The sequence below is a fragment of the Besnoitia besnoiti genome, chromosome V, assembly GCF_002563875.1.
Source record: "Besnoitia besnoiti strain Bb-Ger1 chromosome V, whole genome shotgun sequence".
In the NCBI taxonomy this organism is placed as follows: domain Eukaryota; phylum Apicomplexa; class Conoidasida; order Eucoccidiorida; family Sarcocystidae; genus Besnoitia; species Besnoitia besnoiti.
In genome coordinates this window covers 2,677,590-2,695,939 of record NC_042360.1, presented here as the reverse complement: position 1 = coordinate 2,695,939, position 18,350 = coordinate 2,677,590, and the positions used below count along the sequence as shown (strand labels likewise).

Here is an 18,350-nt window from a genome sequence, read left to right as displayed (position 1 = left end):
ATTTTCGAGGGCATCGAAAGTCGCCCTCAGACGAGCGCCACCCAGCTCGCTCACTCTGTGTCGGGTAAAGGGTAGACGAGCTTCTTGCTCTGCAGAGGCGTGGCACGTGTACCAAAACGCTTTCCAAGCCGCGCTTTTCCTCTGGTTTGTATGTAATGTCTTTCGGAGTTGCTTCAGGTGCCATGACCGTCACCAAGTAGTAGCGGCATTTACGTCTTCGTCCTTAGCTGCTTCCAAGTATGTGGTTTCTATCCTTGGCTACAGAGTCGGAGTCCGATGTGAGTGAAACGGAAAGAGAAGGCTCTTCGCCTCCAGGCGAACAGGCCGCCGCGGATCCGGAGCCCGCTCCTGCTCCTGCGGAGGCTGCGCGGGACCTGTGGGGATTCTTTGGAGGCCAAGACACAAAGGAGGATGCTGCGAAAGATGAAGGGAAAAAAGATGAGCCTCCGGCGTCGGAAGCCTCCGCGGGAGGAGGCGGCTGGTTCAGCTGGGTCGGAGGGGGAGAAAATGAGCCTTCTTCGGCGTCTGTGAGTCGTGAGAGCTCCGTCGCAGATCCCCCTTCGTCCCCCGAGGAAGCTGCGCAAGGAAAGGCACCCGAGTCGCTGAAGACGTCCAGCCCCGATGGGGAAGGCTCTGCAGAGGAGAAGGCGGAGCCGAAGGTCGAAAAAAAGGATGGAGCAGCCAGTCCCGATTCGGGAGAGGAGAAGGGGGGTAAGGGAGAAAATCAGGATGAGGATAAGGCGGCGAAGGCGGGAGAAGGGGATGTGAAGGCATCGGCTGAAGCGCCAGATAGTCGGAGCAGTGCATCTGATACTCCGGGAGGGCAGGCTGATGCATCGGGACGGCGAGCTGAAGCCCCCGGAGACGCTTTGGGAGGCAGCGCCACTCCGCCAGAGAGAAAAGCCGCGGAGGAAGCCGCGCCGCTCAAAACTTCCGCGGAAACAAACGAGCCTCAAGACAAACCGGATGACTCGCACACTGAAGGTACGCGCGTTAGTCATGTATCGTTGCGTGAGTCTCCCGCCTCACGGAGGTCTGCCATTTGGTTTATGCTCTATCGGCTTAACTCTCCGTGATAGGGTGTTGCGAGCAACGTGCCTCGCTGGAGTTCTCAGAGTTTGTCAGCACATAGAGGGTGGTTAGACGTTGATCTCGTAGCGATATCCTGAGCGTCGCGCGACACCGAGGCGCGACGAATGCTTCGCGTAGATGGAGTGAAGAGATTTCCTCGGCAGGGCCTTCGAGTGCTTCGCGTGCGGCACAGCGATGAGATGGCAGGGGTGCTGCTCGTGCGCCCATGCCGGCCGCTAGTCAAGTTGCTCATGCTCTCACAACCGCCTGTCGGCGTCCTACTAAAACTTCGTAGCGAGATCCGAGTTACAGTTCCCGCGTGTCTGGTGATCTTTCTGTTCCACGTCTTTTCAGATGAAAAGAAGGAGCCTGCGGAGTCGACCGGAGGAGGTTTTTGGGGCTTCTTTTCCGCTCCTGCGGCAGAGGAACCGTCCGCAAGCCCGCCTGCTGAGGAGGACCTTCCGACTTCCTCGAAGGCGGACAGTCCGCCGCCCGCAGCGGAGTCCACCGGTGTTGGCTGGGGATTTTTCAGTTCTCCACTGCCGGCTGCAGCTGAGCAGGGCTCAACGCATGCAGGGCCAAGCAGCGATTCGAGGCTGGCGCCTTCGTCAGCCACCACCGAGGGTGAGGGCAGCAACTCGAGCGAGCCAGTCCCTCAGCCGTCGGCCGAGGCGAGTCACGAGGAATCCGCGAGACCAGCGGAGCCGTCTGAAGCTTCGAGCGCGCAGCAGGCACCAGCCGCCGGGGTCTGGAGCTTCCTTGGATTTGGAGGTGACGTGGAGGAGGAGCCGAAGGAGGAAGAAGCGGATGAGAAAAAAGACAGCGCTGAAGACCTTGCAAGAGCCGCCCCGTCGATTCACATGATGGGACCCCCTCCGGAGCTGGGGGGTCCCTCTGGCGAGGACGCAGAAGACGGAGCCAAACGTGAAGACGCGAGAGAGAGAGGCAGCGGGGCGGGAGGAGAAAAAGAAGATGGTACAGATAAGAATGGCGGACAGTCGCCAGGTGGTGACCTTACAGGGAAGGTGACAGAGAGCGAGCAAAAACTCGAAGGCGGTGGACCTGGAAATCAAAACGCACAGGCTTCAGATAAGGAGTCTGACCCATCTGCGCCGGAAGGAGCTGGCGAAACGAAGACACCTCAAAGCGATACATCAACGCCAGACGGGGCGGCCGATGCAAGTGGCACACTGCCAAAGAAGGCGAACGCAGCACTGGGCAGAAACAAGCCCCCGCCTCCAAAGAAAACAGAGCCTTCAGAAGACCGGCCCCAGGCGGGCACATCAGACGGCCTACCAAGCGCCGAGGCAGGCGAGTCGCCAGCGCAAGATCGCAAGGACGGCGAAAATGGCGATGCGAACAAGGAGGCCTCCGCAGCAGAGGCGGCCGAAGAGTCTACCAGCAGCACACCCCAGCCCGCGAAAACGGCAGCGCCAACCAAGAGTAAACCGCCGCCCCCCCTGCCTAAGAGCGCCTCACTCGCTTCACAGGGGGACAGTGTCGCAGACGAACCCACACTCGGCCCCACTGCACAAGGAGACACGCCGAACGCGCCCGGCAATCAGCCGGAAGATAGCGCACAGACCTCTCCCACAGCAAAGCCTCGTCCCCACCCTCCCCCACTCAAGGCCCCGCCTAGTCCCCAGACTCCTAACGAGCCCCCCCCCCCTGGAACCCTTTCTCCGGACACCAACATCGAGGACCATGAACTCACACCGCACAGACAAAACACTGCTGCACGAGAAGAAAGGAAAACGCTTGGCGAGGCGGAGGCGAAGGCAGGTGCAGTCCCGGGGAAGGTTTCTCCTGCGCCGAAGGCGGGTCTGGGGTTGGCTAAGCTGCCGCCCAAGGCGAAGGGTCCGCCGGGAGCGAAGGCGCCTGGTCCACCGTTGGGTCCGAAGGCGGGTCCTGGGGAGAAGGCTGCGGCTGCAGAGGGCGGAGAGGAGGATAGGGACAAGGGGAAGGAGGGGGAGAAGCAGGGTGAGGGCGAGGGCGAGGAGATGAAGGAGGCGACTGGGGAGGCGGAGGCGAAGGCAGGTGCAGTCCCGGGGAAGGTTTCTCCTGCGCCGAAGGCGGGTCTGGGGTTGGCTAAGCTGCCGCCCAAGGCGAAGGGTCCGCCGGGAGCGAAGGCGCCTGGTCCACCGTTGGGTCCGAAGGCGGGTCCTGGGGAGAAGGCTGCGGCTGCAGAGGGCGGAGAGGAGGATAAGGACAAGGGGAAGGAGGGGGAGAAGCAGGGTGAGGGCGAGGGCGAGGAGATGAAGGAGGCGACTGGGGAGGCGGAGGCGGAGGCGAAGGCAGGTGCAGTCCCGGGGAAGGTTTCTCCTGCGCCGAAGGCGGGTCTGGGGTTGGCTAAGCTGCCGCCCAAGGCGAAGAGTCCGCCGGGAGCGAAGGCGCCTGCTCCACCGTTGGGTCCGAAGGCGGGTCCTGGGGAGAAGGCTGCGGCTGCAGAGGGCGGAGAGGAGGATAAGGACAAGGGGAAGGAGGGGGAGAAGCAGGGTGAGGGCGAGGGCGAGGAGATGAAGGAGGCGACTGGGGAGGCGGAGGCGAAGGCAGGTGCAGTCCCGGGGAAGGTTTCTCCTGCGCCGAAGGCGGGTCTGGGGTTGGCTAAGCTGCCGCCCAAGGCGAAGGGTCCGCCGGGAGCGAAGGCGCCTGGTCCACCGTTGGGTCCGAAGGCGGGTCCTGGGGAGAAGGCTGCGGCTGCAGAGGGCGGAGAGGAGGATAAGGACAAGGGGAAGGAGGGGGAGAAGCAGGGTGAGGGCGAGGGCGAGGAGATGAAGGAGGCGACTGGGGAGGCGGAGGCGAAGGCAGGTGCAGTCCCGGGGAAGGTTTCTCCTGCGCCGAAGGCGGGTCTGGGGTTGGCTAAGCTGCCGCCCAAGGCGAGGAGTCCGCCGGGAGTGAAGGCGCCTGGTCCACCGTTGGGTCCGAAGGCGGGTCCTGGGGAGAAGGCTGCGGCTGCAGAGGGCGGAGAGGAGGATAAGGACAAGGGGAAGGAGGGGGAGAAGCAGGGTGAGGGCGAGGGCGAGGAGATGAAGGAGGCGACTGGGGTGGCGGAGGCGAAGGCAGGTGCAGTCCCGGGGAAGGATTCTCCTGCGCCGAAGGCGGGTCTGGGGTTGGCTAAGCTGCCGCCCAAGGCGAAGGGTCCGCCGGGAGCGAAGGCGCCTGGTCCACCGTTGGGTCCGAAGGCGAGTCCTGGGGAGAAGGCTGCGGCTGCAGAGGGCGGAGAGGAGGATAAGGACAAGGGGAAGGAGGGGGAGAAGCAGGGTGAGGGCGAGGGCGAGGAGATGAAGGAGGCGACTGGGGTGGCGGAGGCGAAGGCAGGTGCAGTCCCGGGGAAGGTTTCTCCTGCGCCGAAGGCGGGTCTGGGGTTGGCTAAGCTGCCGCCCAAGGCGAAGGGTCCGCCGGGAGCGAAGGCGCCTGGTCCACCGTTGGGTCCGAAGGCGGGTCCTGGGGAGAAGGCTGCGGCTGCAGAGGGCGGAGAGGAGGATAGGGACAAGGGGAAGGAGGGGGAGAAGCAGGGTGAGAGCGAGGGCGAGGAGATGAAGGAGGCGACTGGGGAGGCGGAGGCGAAGGCAGGTGCAGTCCCGGGGAAGGTTTCTCCTGCGCCGAAGGCGGGTCTGGGGTTGGCTAAGCTGCCGCCCAAGGCGAAGAGTCCGCCGGGAGCGAAGGCGCCTGGTCCACCGTTGGGTCCGAAGGCGGGTCCTGGGGAGAAGGCTGCGGCTGCAGAGGGCGGAGAGGAGGATAAGGACAAGGGGAAGGAGGGGGAGAAGCAGGGTGAGGGCGAGGGCGAGGGCGAGGAGATGAAGGAGGCGACTGGGGAGGCGGAGGCGGAGGCAGGTGCAGTCCCGGGGAAGGATTCTGCTGCGCCGAAGGCGGGTCTGGGGTTGGCTAAGCTGCCGCCCAAGGCGAAGGGTCCGCCGGGAGCGAAGGCGCCTGCTCCACCGTTGGGTCCGAAGGCGGGTCCTGGGGAGAAGGCTGCGGCTGCAGAGGGCGGAGAGGAGGATAAGGACAAGGGGAAGGAGGGGGAGAAGCAGGGTGAGGGCGAGGGCGAGGAGATGAAGGAGGCGACTGGGGAGGCGGATGCGAAGGCAGGCGCAGTCCCGGGGAAGGTTTCTCCTGCGCCGAAGGCGGGTCTGGGGTTGGATAAGCTGCCGCCCAAGGCGAAGGGTCCGCCGGGAGCGAAGGTGCCAGGTCCACGTGCTGTCTTGGGGAAGGTTTCTCCTGCGCCGAAGGCGGGTCTGGGGTTGGCTAAGCTGCCGCCCAAGGCGAAGGGTCCGCCGGGAGCGAAGGCGCCTGCTCCACCGTTGGGTCCGAAGGCGGGTCCTGGGGAGAAGGCTGCGGCTGCAGAGGGCGGAGAGGAGGATAAGGACAAGGGGAAGGAGGGGGAGAAGCAGGGTGAGGGCGAGGGCGAGGAGATGAAGGAGGCGACTGGGGAGGCGGAGGCGGAGGCGAAGGCAGGTGCAGTCCCGGGGAAGGATTCTGCTGCGCCGAAGGCGGGTCTGGGGTTGGCTAAGCTGCCGCCCAAGGCGAAGGGTCCGCCGGGAGCGAAGGCGCCTGGTCCACCGTTGGGTCCGAAGGCGGGTCCTGGGGAGAAGGCTGCGGCTGCAGAGGGCGGAGAGGAGGATAAGGACAAGGGGAAGGAGGGGGAGAAGCAGGGTGAGGGCGAGGGCGAGGAGATGAAGGAGGCGACTGGGGAGGCGGATGCGAAGGCAGGCGCAGTCCCGGGGAAGGTTTCTCCTGCGCCGAAGGCGGGTCTGGGGTTGGATAAGCTGCCGCCCAAGGCGAAGGGTCCGCCGGGAGCGAAGGTGCCAGGTCCACGTGCTGTCTTGGGGATGGTTGGTCCTGCGCCGAGGGCGGGTCTGGGGTTGGCTAAGCTGCCGCCCAAGGCGAAGGGTCCGCCGGGAGCGAAGGCGCCTGCTCCACCGTTGGGTCCGAAGGCGGGTCCTGGGGAGAAGGCTGCGGCTGCAGAGGGCGGAGAGGAGGATAAGGACAAGGGGAAGGAGGGGGAGAAGCAGGGTGAGGCCGAGGGCGAGGAGATGAAGGAGGCGACTGGGGAGGCGGAGGCGAAGGCAGGTGCAGTCCCGGGGAAGGTTTCTCCTGCGCCGAAGGCGGGTCTGGGGTTGGCTAAGCTGCCGCCCAAGGCGAAGAGTCCGCCGGGAGCGAAGGCGCCTGGTCCACCGTTGGGTCCGAAGGCGGGTCCTGGGGAGAAGGCTGCGGCTGCAGAGGGCGGAGAGGAGGATAAGGACAAGGGGAAGGAGGGGGAGAAGCAGGGTGAGGGCGAGGGCGAGGAGATGAAGGAGGCGACTGGGGAGGCGGAGGCGAAGGCAGGTGCAGTCCCGGGGAAGGTTTCTCCTGCGCCGAAGGCGGGTCTGGGGTTGGCTAAGCTGCCGCCCAAGGCGAAGGGTCCGCCGGGAGCGAAGGCGCCTGGTCCACCGTTGGGTCCGAAGGCGGGTCCTGGGGAGAAGGCTGCGGCTGCAGAGGGCGGAGAGGAGGATAAGGACAAGGGGAAGGAGGGGGAGAAGCAGGGTGAGGGCGAGGGCGAGGAGATGAAGGAGGCGACTGGGGAGGCGGAGGCGGAGGCGAAGGCAGGTGCAGTCCCGGGGAAGGTTTCTCCTGCGCCGAAGGGGGGTCTGGGGTTGGCTAAGCTGCCGCCCAAGGCGAAGGGTCCGCCGGGAGCGAAGGCGCCTGCTCCACCGTTGGGTCCGAAGGCGGGTCCTGGGGAGAAGGCTGCGGCTGCAGAGGGCGGAGAGGAGGATAAGGACAAGGGGAAGGAGGGGGAGAAGCAGGGTGAGGGCGAGGGCGAGGAGATGAAGGAGGCGACTGGGGAGGCGGAGGCGAAGGCAGGTGCAGTCCCGGGGAAGGTTTCTCCTGCGCCGAAGGCGGGTCTGGGGTTGGCTAAGCTGCCGCCCAAGGCGAAGAGTCCGCCGGGAGCGAAGGCGCCTGGTCCACCGTTGGGTCCGAAGGCGGGTCCTGGGGAGAAGGCTGCGGCTGCAGAGGGCGGAGAGGAGGATAAGGACAAGGGGAAGGAGGGGGAGAAGCAGGGTGAGGGCGAGGGCGAGGAGATGAAGGAGGCGACTGGGGAGGCGGAGGCGAAGGCAGGTGCAGTCCCGGGGAAGGTTTCTCCTGCGCCGAAGGCGGGTCTGGGGTTGGCTAAGCTGCCGCCCAAGGCGAAGGGTCCGCCGGGAGCGAAGGCGCCTGGTCCACCGTTGGGTCCGAAGGCGGGTCCTGGGGAGAAGGCTGCGGCTGCAGAGGGCGGAGAGGAGGATAAGGACAAGGGGAAGGAGGGGGAGAAGCAGGGTGAGGGCGAGGGCGAGGAGATGAAGGAGGCGACTGGGGAGGCGGAGGCGGAGGCGAAGGCAGGTGCAGTCCCGGGGAAGGTTTCTCCTGCGCCGAAGGCGGGTCTGGGGTTGGCTAAGCTGCCGCCCAAGGCGAAGGGTCCGCCGGGAGCGAAGGCGCCTGGTCCACCGTTGGGTCCGAAGGCGGGTCCTGGGGAGAAGGCTGCGGCTGCAGAGGGCGGAGAGGAGGATAAGGACAAGGGGAAGGAGGGGGAGAAGCAGGGTGAGGGCGAGGGCGAGGAGATGAAGGAGGCGACTGGGGAGGCGGAGGCGAAGGCAGGTGCAGTCCCGGGGAAGGTTTCTCCTGCGCCGAAGGCGGGTCTGGGGTTGGCTATGCTGCCGCCCAAGGCGAAGGGTCCGCCGGGAGCGAAGGCGCCTGGTCCACCGTTGGGTCCGAAGGCGGGTCCTGGGGAGAAGGCTGCGGCTGCAGAGGGCGGAGAGGAGGATAAGGACAAGGGGAAGGAGGGGGAGAAGCAGGGTGAGGGCGAGGGCGAGGAGATGAAGGAGGCGACTGGGGAGGCGGAGGCGAAGGCAGGTGCAGTCCCGGGGAAGGTTTCTCCTGCGCCGAAGGCGGGTCTGGGGTTGGCTAAGCTGCCGCCCAAGGCGAAGGGTCCGCCGGGAGCGAAGGCGCCTGGTCCACCGTTGGGTCCGAAGGCGGGTCCTGGGAGAAGGCTGCGGCTGCAGAGGGCGGAGAGGAGGATAAGGACAAGGGGAAGGAGGGGGAGAAGCAGGGTGAGGGCGAGGGCGAGGAGATGAAGGAGGCGACTGGGGAGGCGGAGGCGAAGGCAGGTGCAGTCCCGGGGAAGGTTTCTCCTGCGCCGAAGGCGGGTCTGGGGTTGGCTAAGCTGCCGCCCAAGGCGAAGGGTCCGCCGGGAGCGAAGGTGCCTGGTCTACCGTTGGGTCCGAAGGCGGGTCCTGGGGAGAAGGCTGCGGCTGCAGAGGGCGGAGAGGAGGATAAGGTCAAGGGGAGTGAGGGGGTGGCGCAGATAGTGGAGAATGGTGTGCCTGGGGAGGTGTCTTCGTCTGTCCGAGGCACAGGCGATTGGCGTTTGCAGAGTCTCGCTGTGTCTAAGGCGGGAATGCGGGGTGCAACGCCAGATTCGGCTTTGGATTTTATCTCAATGTTCCGGCAGAGGGCTCACCAGGTTCTGGATGGCTCTCAGTCTGACGCGGGACCGTCGCGTGTTGATAAGCTGTCTGGTCACCTCGCGCAACTGTCTGCAGTGCTGCCCGGGCTCTCCCCAAGAGATGGTGTGGGAAGTCGTTTGTCGGCGTTACGGGGCAGTATTCTACGTGGCACGAATGCATCGGACACATCCCGACTACCAGGCACAGATGTGAGGCCTTTGGCCATAAGGGTGAGGGCGTCCCCGCTCAGCGGCAAGGCTGGTGCGGTGCACACTCGCGGTGATAGTTTCCCGAATGCTCGGCGGGGCGGATTGCGAGCGCCAGGCGGCACGGATGCCGCCTTGTCCACTGCATCGAGCCGTCGTGAAAGCGAAGGCAAAAATGCGCTTCTTTCGACCAATTTGGATTTAACTAGGGTACTTGAGAGCGCCCGCGCCCCAACGGCGCCACCAGCTGCGTCCCAGGCTTTCAGCGAGGCTGTTTGTCCTCGGTTAGACTTAGGGAGTATCTCTTCAGGAACGTGTCTGTTTGACGTGGGACCGCGTGCGGTCCTGTCTTGTAGTGCGCCGGTATGTTCACCCTTGGACGTCTGTCTGCCTGATGCACAGAGGCATCTTCAAGATGTTCACGAACAGCTCCAGTTAGCGACAGACGTCCACGGCGCCTGGGGGGTCTACGACGCACCTGACGGTGTATATGCGTGGGACGATTCGGGGGTTCGTACCGCTGGGATTAACAGCACGAGTGTGACCAAGTTGCCTAAGGTGCTCTTTGGAGCCGCCGTAACGGCGTGGAACGAGACGTTGGTGTACCAGCTTCCGCAGGTCATTCTCCTCGTCGGGACTAGTGTTGAAGGTACGCACGTGCAGCCGATGTCCATTCCTGCTTCGTGCCGAAACAGGAACGCCCTCGGCTGAGAAGGACTACGGTATAGGGTCAGAGGATAGACTGGCATACTCACTGGCGTGAAACGATCGCAGTGTCCTGAGCGCCTCACCACCTCCCCATGCGTATTACACCTTGTGCGATATCGCGGGCTGCTACATATAACTAGAAGACGACTGCGTCGGAATGGGGTCGACTTTGATGCAGCTACAGGGGCCGGGGCAACTTGCAGTTGAATGCTGGTCTTGGGCATACTCGCTTGTGAGCAGCCGCACGGCGATGCGGCAGAAAAAGCTTTTCCAGGAGACTTATGTGGTAGTTCGTGCCTGTACATGAAGGGACTGCCGCAAGCAGAAAGCCGTTCGCACAGTGATCTGCCTCTGTCGCTTGTTTTGGTTTCCAGATTGCGACATGACCGTTCCTGGGCTTATTCAGAATCTTGTTTCGCTCGGCAATCTCCCTCTCAGTCTTCAGCCTGAGACTATCCGCTATGTCAATGACGCTTGTCTGGTAAGAGTTCCATGCACTTGAGGCGTTTATTAAGGCGGACGCGCTTCAAGTATGCGACTACGGTTGAACATATCTCGAGATTTGTGCAATGTGTATACATTCGTTTATCCTCTGGCTAGGATTGTCCCACTATGCTGACTCCGTTCCACCTCAATTTGGGTGACCTGGTACCGCCTAAATCAGAGGGCGGGGGGGCAAGGGGGATCGGGTTCCTTTCTCTGTTGCGTGTTTTCCAGTTCATTCGTGGCTGTTCGGGGCCTGGGAGTTTTGTAAAATCTTGATTCGGTACCGATCATCTGTCCTGTGTGTGTCGCGAATCGGAGTGGCGATGCGTCTTGTATCTGCTGAGGATTAACCTGTTTGCGCTTGTCTGTTTCTGATTTCAGCTGTTGCGGCAAATGGGTTCTGTGAGGATGCTGAAGCGTGGAACATTCTCGAATGAAGCAGACGTCCCCAACACGTGCATGTCTAGGTGGAGTATCAAGTTCACGAGGAAAGGGGAATTTTCCGGCGTGAGCGTCGCAAGCTGGCTGCTAGACAGTCCAGGTCTAAGGTGCACCGTTCACGGGATCCGACAGGACATCCTGTTGAGACTCATCTGCGGTGAGTCACCAGGCAACTAAGCAAATGCCCGTTCCCGGGGTCGAGCTTGGACTATCGGGGCTTGTCGCATCGGAGTGCGTCTGGTTCAGGTTTGGCTGTGTACTGATTGCGAACTCAAGGTGTAGTGCGATCCCTGTGCATATGAGTCCGCATACGTCTGACAGCATACGGATGATCAGCACAGTCTCGCCAGTCTCCGAACGTGGTTTGAAGAGAAGGTTTCATCTTCAGTTGTGTGCGCTGCGGCGTTCACTCTATCAGGCATCGTCGGTAACGAAGACAGTTTTTTGGGACCGTCATTTCCCACTGGTTCACTCATGCCTCTCTTCGAGCAAGACGCGGCGGCGGTGGGGCTCTCAGAAGAGGACAGGCTACGTCTCGCCCAGGACTGCGTGGATCTTCTTGCACGAGTGTTGAAACTGGACGACGTTCAGGTGAGCTCGAGATTCGCGGCTGCAGAGCCTCGCTCAAGCCGGGCTCGCGCGAGGAATCTAGAAACGTGCGTGCCTTCGCATTGCTCCGGGGGTTAGGTCAGCATACTGCCAGTGGCAGTAACCGGAGAGATGCTCGGTTTCCGTGCTAAAGAAAAGCTCCGGCAACGCGCCATCTTCGTCGGTCTGTGAACCTTCATTTGCTCACTCGGTCCGCGACATCGCGGCGTGGAACAGCTTTCGCAGCACGCCGCAGTGCGGAATTCGCGTTTTGCTGTCACTCTCCACACTCAGACAGCGGCACACGGCTCCGTCTCACAGCTCTTGGTTTTTTACTCCGAATCTTGCTTCAGGTCACCGGCCTCGTCAGCGTGTTCCTGAGTGTTAGCGCCCTTGCGCAGGAAACCTGCTGTCTATCAGCGGAGGCAGTTGCCGGTGTGGCGCTTCTCCTCGGTGTGTCGGCACCCGACCTGCAAGGTTCTTTTAGCGCTGCGTTAGCTGCTGGTCATATGGAGGCAGCCGGTCTCGGAGAGGCCATTGCCAAAGTGCTATACCAGGAGCTGTTCCAGTATACAGTCGCACGAATCAATTCAGTTATGGAGGTGAGCGAACCGCCAGCTGCGGTGTAGGGTTGCTACGAGCAGCGTCCATCAGCAGTCCTGAACAAGCAGTCGGTTGGGGCTGGATAGCGAGGCTCGAGCGGCAGCTCTAAGTAACGGGCTAGTGGCGTTTTCTCGGTCATACGGAGCGAGACCCGGAAGAGGACGACGACGCCCCCCCCCGGTGTGTGTGTGTGTGTGAGACGCGTCTGGTGGAGCATGTGCGAAAAAGGGAGAAGTTAGATATCATCAGAGAAGATTTAGACCTCGCATGTGGTGAGAGTGGATTATTGTAGCTGGACCGTCTCGTCTGTCGCTGTTTATCTGCAGGACATGTTCAGGACTACAGTCCGCGGGGGGGCCGAGGCGCCCTCAGTGTCTGCGTACTTGGTAGGTCTGCCGCGGTGCATCTGCTTGACAAGAGCAGCTCTCACACGTAGGCTGCGCACTACGTGTTACCCCGCAGCTCAGGTTGTGTGTTATTCGGTTGCCTAGGAGGTCACGTACGCAACCTGATGCCCGCATACGAGTTATGCTTGTTTCTGCGTCTGGGATTTACAGCGGCGCCCACAGATCTGGAAGCGTTACCGACAACGTCCCTCGGCCGTCTTGCCTGCCACGTAGCTCAGGTGAGCTGACCGTTCTTTGGGGCATGTGCTTTTGCAAGCTTTTACAGTACACTAAGTAAATCCGTGTATCGAGAAACGCCTTCTTACCGTCTTTTGTGATTTTGTGTTGGTGCAGGCTGTCGCTTTCACGTTCTCCTTCCGCGGCATGCATCGCCTCAGGAAACTGCTCCACCAAGATCGGTTTCCCGTTCCGGAATATCTGAGCGGGCTACGGGAGTTTTGCCCGGAAGACGTGTATTTAGAAGCCATGCTTGGCGAAGGCTCCGGTCTGCTCCCTTTTCTGTCGTACGGGTCGAAAACAGAACAAGGTGAGACGACGTTAGCCAGGCGAGGTGATGACGAAAGCGATTCTTGGTGTGGCTGTGAACGGCTGTGGCACTGGGGTGGTGCACGGATAACCGTATGTTCTGCTGCTCAATAGCGGCTTGGGGTTGCACATTTGCAGCCGTCAAACAGAGTTAGCTGTAACTGAGTTATTGGTGGCTGGTTGCTCAGACCGCCCGAGGTTGTAGTCAATTACCGGAGATGTGGCCTGCTGCCGCTTCGTCTGTATCTGGGTGTCTTCTTTGTTCATCTGATGTTTTGCTGTGATTCTCTGAATGCAGAGATTGTCGCATGGTTCAAAGAGCAAGTCAACGGATGCAGAGAAGATAGCTTCCCGTTCTTCTCACGTACTTTCAAACTGGTGCGTGAGAGCTCTTTGGATATCGCGCTCCCCGACTATGCAGCTGAGTTGGATGTCTCCGAAGCTAGCATGGCTTCACAGCCCATGGATCCTCTCGTCTTTCGCGTCATTGAGTGCGTGGCAAAGCAGGTAAGAAAACCAGCCGGAGTTTTTTTAGCTCCTCGGAGGTGGCGGCAGAGCGGCAACACAAGTACTGTGCCAACGCTCCATATGTGGCAGATGTACAAGACAGGGCGTTTCATTGTCTACGGGTGCGAATACCTAACTCGGGTCAGAAGATGACCGGCAGCGACCGCAGCTACCTGTGGTTCGTTTCACCGGCTTCCTGTTCTTCATAGGCTTGGCCATTGCGCGTTCTAGGGATGACCGCAATGGCGCGGAGCACCGCGGCACACCGCAGTGAAAGCTGCCGTCTATACACGTCCCTGGCGGATGCTTGGAAGCCGCTCCTGCATTCCCGACCAATCATACTGCAACGTGGCGACGCAGGTAAGCTTCGGAACGTGCGACGCATGCCGTGTGGGAGCCGCAGTGTATCTTCTCGATATTTCAGGATCCTTAAACGGTCGGTCGCCTGTTTGAGTGGGCTGCCGCACAGTCCTGTTCTCATTTTGCTGTCTTACCGAGGAAGCCTGCCAGCAAAATGGTCGAGTGTCGCATTTGCTGCCGTGCCAACGGTATCGACTCCGAACGCTAGGAACGTGCCGCAACATCCTCTCAATAGAAGCGTATTTTTCACCTATACCACGGGGGTAACGTGGACTGTAGCGTTGCCGGGTGTGGTAGTGGTGAGTTTGGGCACACACGAGCTGCAGTATGGTCGTGAAGTTGCACTATTCTGGCTGCTAGTGGCATTATTTTGTTTTTCAGGTGGCTGGACGGCGCTATCGCAGGCGCTGGAAGCAGTGACGCAGTGGGAGAAGTAAGTTCTGTCGGGAAGTCCAAGGTGCTGATCAGCATCCGAGGGACTGCGTATCGCCCAACCAGTGCTGGGTGAAATGTTCGGCTATCAGACGACAGCTCTGCTTTGTTGTGAGCTGCTTCTAAGATTAGCTTTGACGTGGTTTCCGCAGTACGCTCGCGCTGCTTCGTTTGTCAAGTACTAGCGAAACAAGGGGCTTGCAGCCGCGTTTATCGCCTGCTGACGAGATTCGCCGTTCCTTCTCTGCTGTGATTCCTTGCTGCAGACACGGATTCCCTCTGTTCGTCGTGATTGCCGACCTGCCAACGTACTGCCCTAACCTGTTCCCGCCTGATTGTGCAAAGAATCGCGATCTTTTGGTCGACCATTTGTCCGCATACGTTGACTTCGAGGACGCACTACTCGGTTCGTCACTGCTTGCTCTCCGCAGCCACGCGTATGAGCGTTTACAAAGCCTGCAGCTTGAGGCTGCCGCGGTCGTCGCCCAGCGACAGGGTTATCTTTCCAGCCTTATGGAGCTTGACCCGGAGGTTCGAGATATGGTTACCACGCACCAGGAAAATGAGAAGCAGCAGCATGTGGCAGGAACGGCTCTGAACGGGGGTGGGTGTGGAATGCAACCGCCGGGGTGGCGCTCGCTCCAGGATGCCGCGAAAGAAAGTGCAGATATCCTTGATTTAGATTATGAAGGTTGCGCCGACGGCAAACTTTCCATCGAAGACGAAGAGAGGCGTGAGGAGACCCCGTGCGAAGGGTCCGTTTCTGTCCAGGAGTACACCGGGTTGAACAATGCCAGATATGCGTTTGAGACGCCGCGAGCACAGGGAAAAGAGCTTGTCAACGGCACGGCGGAGCCCTCGCCGCGAGAGACTTTCGCCCGCGGCTCTGTCAGAAGCCTTGCTTACAGTGAGACTACTATAGAGGCACACCGAGAAGGTGTCCGCGGGACAGGAGCCCCGTCTATTTCATCCGGAGCAGCGGAACAGGTGGCTGAAGTGACTAAAGGGACCGCATGCAAAGCTGGTCGTGTCTCAACTGGCTCGAGCCTGACTAGCGCAGCCGATGTGCCACAGGTCTGCGAAGTTGGTGAGCGACCCAAAGTTCAACAAAGCGCTAAGGAGTCGACCACTCTCGTTAGTGTTGGCAACTTTAGCCGCTGTGGAGACTCCGAAATGGCAAATAAAACTCCCCACCTCGCCACTGACGTTACAGGCGCAAGCGCAGCTAAATCGAGCATCCTGTTGCGGAGCACAGAGGAACTAAGACGTGAAAACGCCCGTCTTCAATTGGAGAATCAACGGTTAAATGCAGAAAACTTGCGGTTGGAGAATGAGCATCTCCTAGAGGAAAATGAAAGGCTTTGTCGGGAGAACGCTCTGCTTGCGGCCTGCCTGACATCGGGAAGTTCGCGAACCGCAGGGAGCACTGTTCTCTTTCCCCTTGGAGAATCCGCCAACTCGAGGGCCCCTCTCTCTGTAAGCAATCCCTCGAGTTCCCCCTCGACCGCCACGCACTCACTCCCTACTAAGGAATTGTCAGGCGCCAGTGGGACCGATCAGGGCACCCCCGGGGAACTCGAGGTAGGAGGCAGCGCAGATGACGATGGCGAGGCTGAGACCTCGGCAGCGGCTCCTGTTGTGGCGAAGTCCTTGAAAATGCCTCCTGCTGCCAAGAAACTCGGTGTGGATGGAAGGAAAGTCGCGGTGCCGCCCCCCAAGGTGACCACACCTGCAACCGCCACCTCTGTCGCGCCGAAGCCCAAGGGTTTATCTGGGAAACCCGTGTCACTGGCTGCACCCAAGGTCGCTGTTGAGGCTCCTGACAAAGCGGAGCCTAGCGACCCGAACAGCGATCAGACCCCTGCGGAGGACGTCGACGCCGGAGGCAGTGCAGATGACGGTGGCGAGGCTGAGACCTCGGCAGCGGCTCCTGTTGTGGCGAAGTCCTTGAAAATGCCTCCTGCTGCCAAGAAACTCGGTGTGGGTGCCAAGAAGGTGGGAGTGTCTGTTTGCCTACCCTCACCGAAGGTCGCGGATCGGGGAGGTGCAGCTGTGCTGCGCGCGGCCAAGCTGCCGTGCCTGGCGCCCAAACCTTCCCTTTCACCAGGAGCAATCCGGGGCCTGCAAGAGGAGGGGTCAACAGCTGACGCTGCTGGGGTTCGGTCGGGAAAGGCCGCGGATGCAGCTGGAAAGTTGTTTCCTGGTGCGAAGTGTGCGCCCAAGGTAACACATCTGTCGTCGCCTGTCGCAGGATCCCCGCTGCATGGCACTACGTGCTCAGTTACAGCGGCGCCCGGCGACGAGGGTCGCTACATCCCCGTCAGCAGTACCGTGTCCCAGAGCACGCTCGGGGTCGCCGCGCACCATCGGCAAATGAGAAGTGACGGGACACTGCCGACGGACGCCCATAGTTATGATGCGTACGACCCCTGCAGCGAGTCTGCAGAGACTGTTGAAGTTGGCTATGAAGACGACACGGATGGACTAGTGGACGGGATGCGTGCACTGTGGGTACAAGCTGCTTTCTCAGGTGTGTGGAAGGGGGTAGTCTACTGGCCGAAGCATCTGCAAAACCTGACGGAGGAATCTCAGTGCAAGCGACGGTTGTCTGGCTCGGATGAAAGCGGCAAGAAGGTTGTAGAGCTCACTGCGGCCTCTTTCTTCAGTTCTTTCGCCGAAGCTGCAAGAGTGGATGCTGACCGAGATCAGCAGCTTCTGGTCTCCTCCGGAACCTCGAGAGATGTTTCTCAACCCAGAGGGACAGTGAGAATAACGCGTCGCGGGGCCCCTGGGGCCGATGGCGCCCGTGTTCCTTCGGGATCACGTGCTGCAGCAGAGCAGCGAGCCCATCTGGGCTCAGCGGTGGTTGTCGGATCGGGGCATGGCCAGCGGTTACTCCTGCCATCCGACTCACGAAACGAAGGGCTTCCGATGCAGCTGCTACGGGACGTCCTGTCGTCCGAAGATCCTGTGTCTGGCGGCTCATCTTCGCACGGTGCGACTTGGGTGCTGGCGGACCTGGAGGGCACCTGGAACGGGAAAGTAGTTTGGAAACCGCCGTCTGAGGAGTACGGACAGGCCTCGCGTGACCTCTCAACTATCATACTTGTGGATCTGACACAGGCGGACGGGGGCCTGGCTGACTCTAGAGGGCCGTTAAAGATTTTCAGCACTGGTACTGAAGGCGCACCACGCCCCATTGTGGTCCCGCAGTCAGGTGAATCCATCGCCGAGAAACTCAGGACGATTTTCCGCACCACCGATGCTTCAGGTGAGAACATATATCCGTATTTCAGTGTGTTTCCTGACTATACTTCTTTGCTGTCAAGGTGTTGTGCCAACTAGTACATGCCTGCAATGACTAAACTCTTTCGTGGAGCATGAGATGTAAATGGGTTTTCATGTTGCATCGGACTTCCTTGTAGGACTCGCCGAGTGCCGCTCAAAGGGTAGGACGCCGGAGAACATCGTCTTCGCGGTAGAGGATTTTTCGCTGCAAAGCACTGTCGGCTAGGTGACGATGTTTTGCCAAAATGTCGTATCATGTCCTTTGACATGCAGGAGTACCCATCGGCGCTGGAAACGTATACTTCATTCCGCCAGACCAAGCTGGAGTGTTGGCGATTACTACGCACGCTCGGTCTCGAGACACCGGTCTCTGCACAGAGGAGTCCGAAGAGCGAGTCGCTTCCTTCTGTGATTACGGGGAACGCCGGCGAAAGGTGAGTCCTTCTCACAGCTCACCTCTAGTATGCTCCACTGCATCGCGGCGCACGACCAGCTACAAACGGCCAGTTTTCGTGTATGCCCAGTGAGTCGGGGGCGTGCCTGGTCTCTTCGAGGGCCACAGCCACGGCTTCGAAGCCTCAGCCTCGCTTACTCGACTCAGCGAGGAGCTGCGATCGCGTGGAATGCCTGTGGACCTGCTTCTGCGTGCCGTCCGTGAATAGTGTCTGTGCCCTGAGGTGTGGCGGTTGAGTAGGGAAATTTTATACCGAGCTCCGCTGGTGGCATGACCCCTGACGGCTGAGGCTGTCAGAGCGCACACATCTGTAGTCGGCTTGCTAGAATATTTTTGATTCCTGATGACGTGTACCGAATGTCGCCTTGCGAACAGGTACAGCATGAAGAACTGCTACGGCGGCTTGACCAGAGACAACGCACGGGCACATGCGCAACCAAGATGGTCACCGCCGGGGGCTCGCAGGCGGCAGAAGCGCCAGGTTCACTAGCGCGCCCGGGAGGCGCAAGGATTGTCTCTACACAGTCGAATCTCGCCCTGGATGAGGAAAGTAGCTACGAGGGGTTCCAGAGCGTCTCAGCACCTTTAGAGGAGATGGGATAAGATGGAAGCTGGGGCCCGGTAGAAGGCCTCCTCCATGAGGAGGCATGATGCCGGTCGAATCCTCTTCAGTACGCAACTTGCCACAAGGTGTCGAGCTCGAGAGGCGTTATTAGGCGGTCCGCGCTTCTGACGAAGGAAATGACAGCGGAGCTCACGTCAACGGCGTAGCGAACGATGTATGCAGTGAAGGAGTTACACGTGTACGACTTTC

At 60.9% G+C, this 18,350-nt stretch overlaps 1 protein-coding gene across 1 annotated transcript; it reads left to right on the top strand.

Moving 5' to 3' along the window:
* Positions 1 to 239: 239 nt before the first annotated feature.
* BESB_062090 (uncharacterized protein) lies at positions 240 to 18,139 on the top strand (the record flags this gene model as incomplete). Its single annotated transcript, XM_029364623.1, has 16 exons — positions 240 to 984; positions 1,426 to 8,013; positions 8,088 to 9,386; positions 9,820 to 9,926; positions 10,313 to 10,529; positions 10,791 to 10,963; positions 11,314 to 11,562; positions 11,901 to 11,949; positions 12,121 to 12,188; positions 12,304 to 12,496; positions 12,794 to 13,002; positions 13,212 to 13,362; positions 13,744 to 13,795; positions 14,061 to 17,065; positions 17,356 to 17,516; positions 17,912 to 18,139. The coding sequence occupies 16 exons, from the start codon at positions 240 to 242 to the stop codon at positions 18,137 to 18,139; spliced, it is 13,494 nt and encodes a 4,497-aa protein (XP_029219331.1).
* Positions 18,140 to 18,350: the final 211 nt, after the last annotated feature.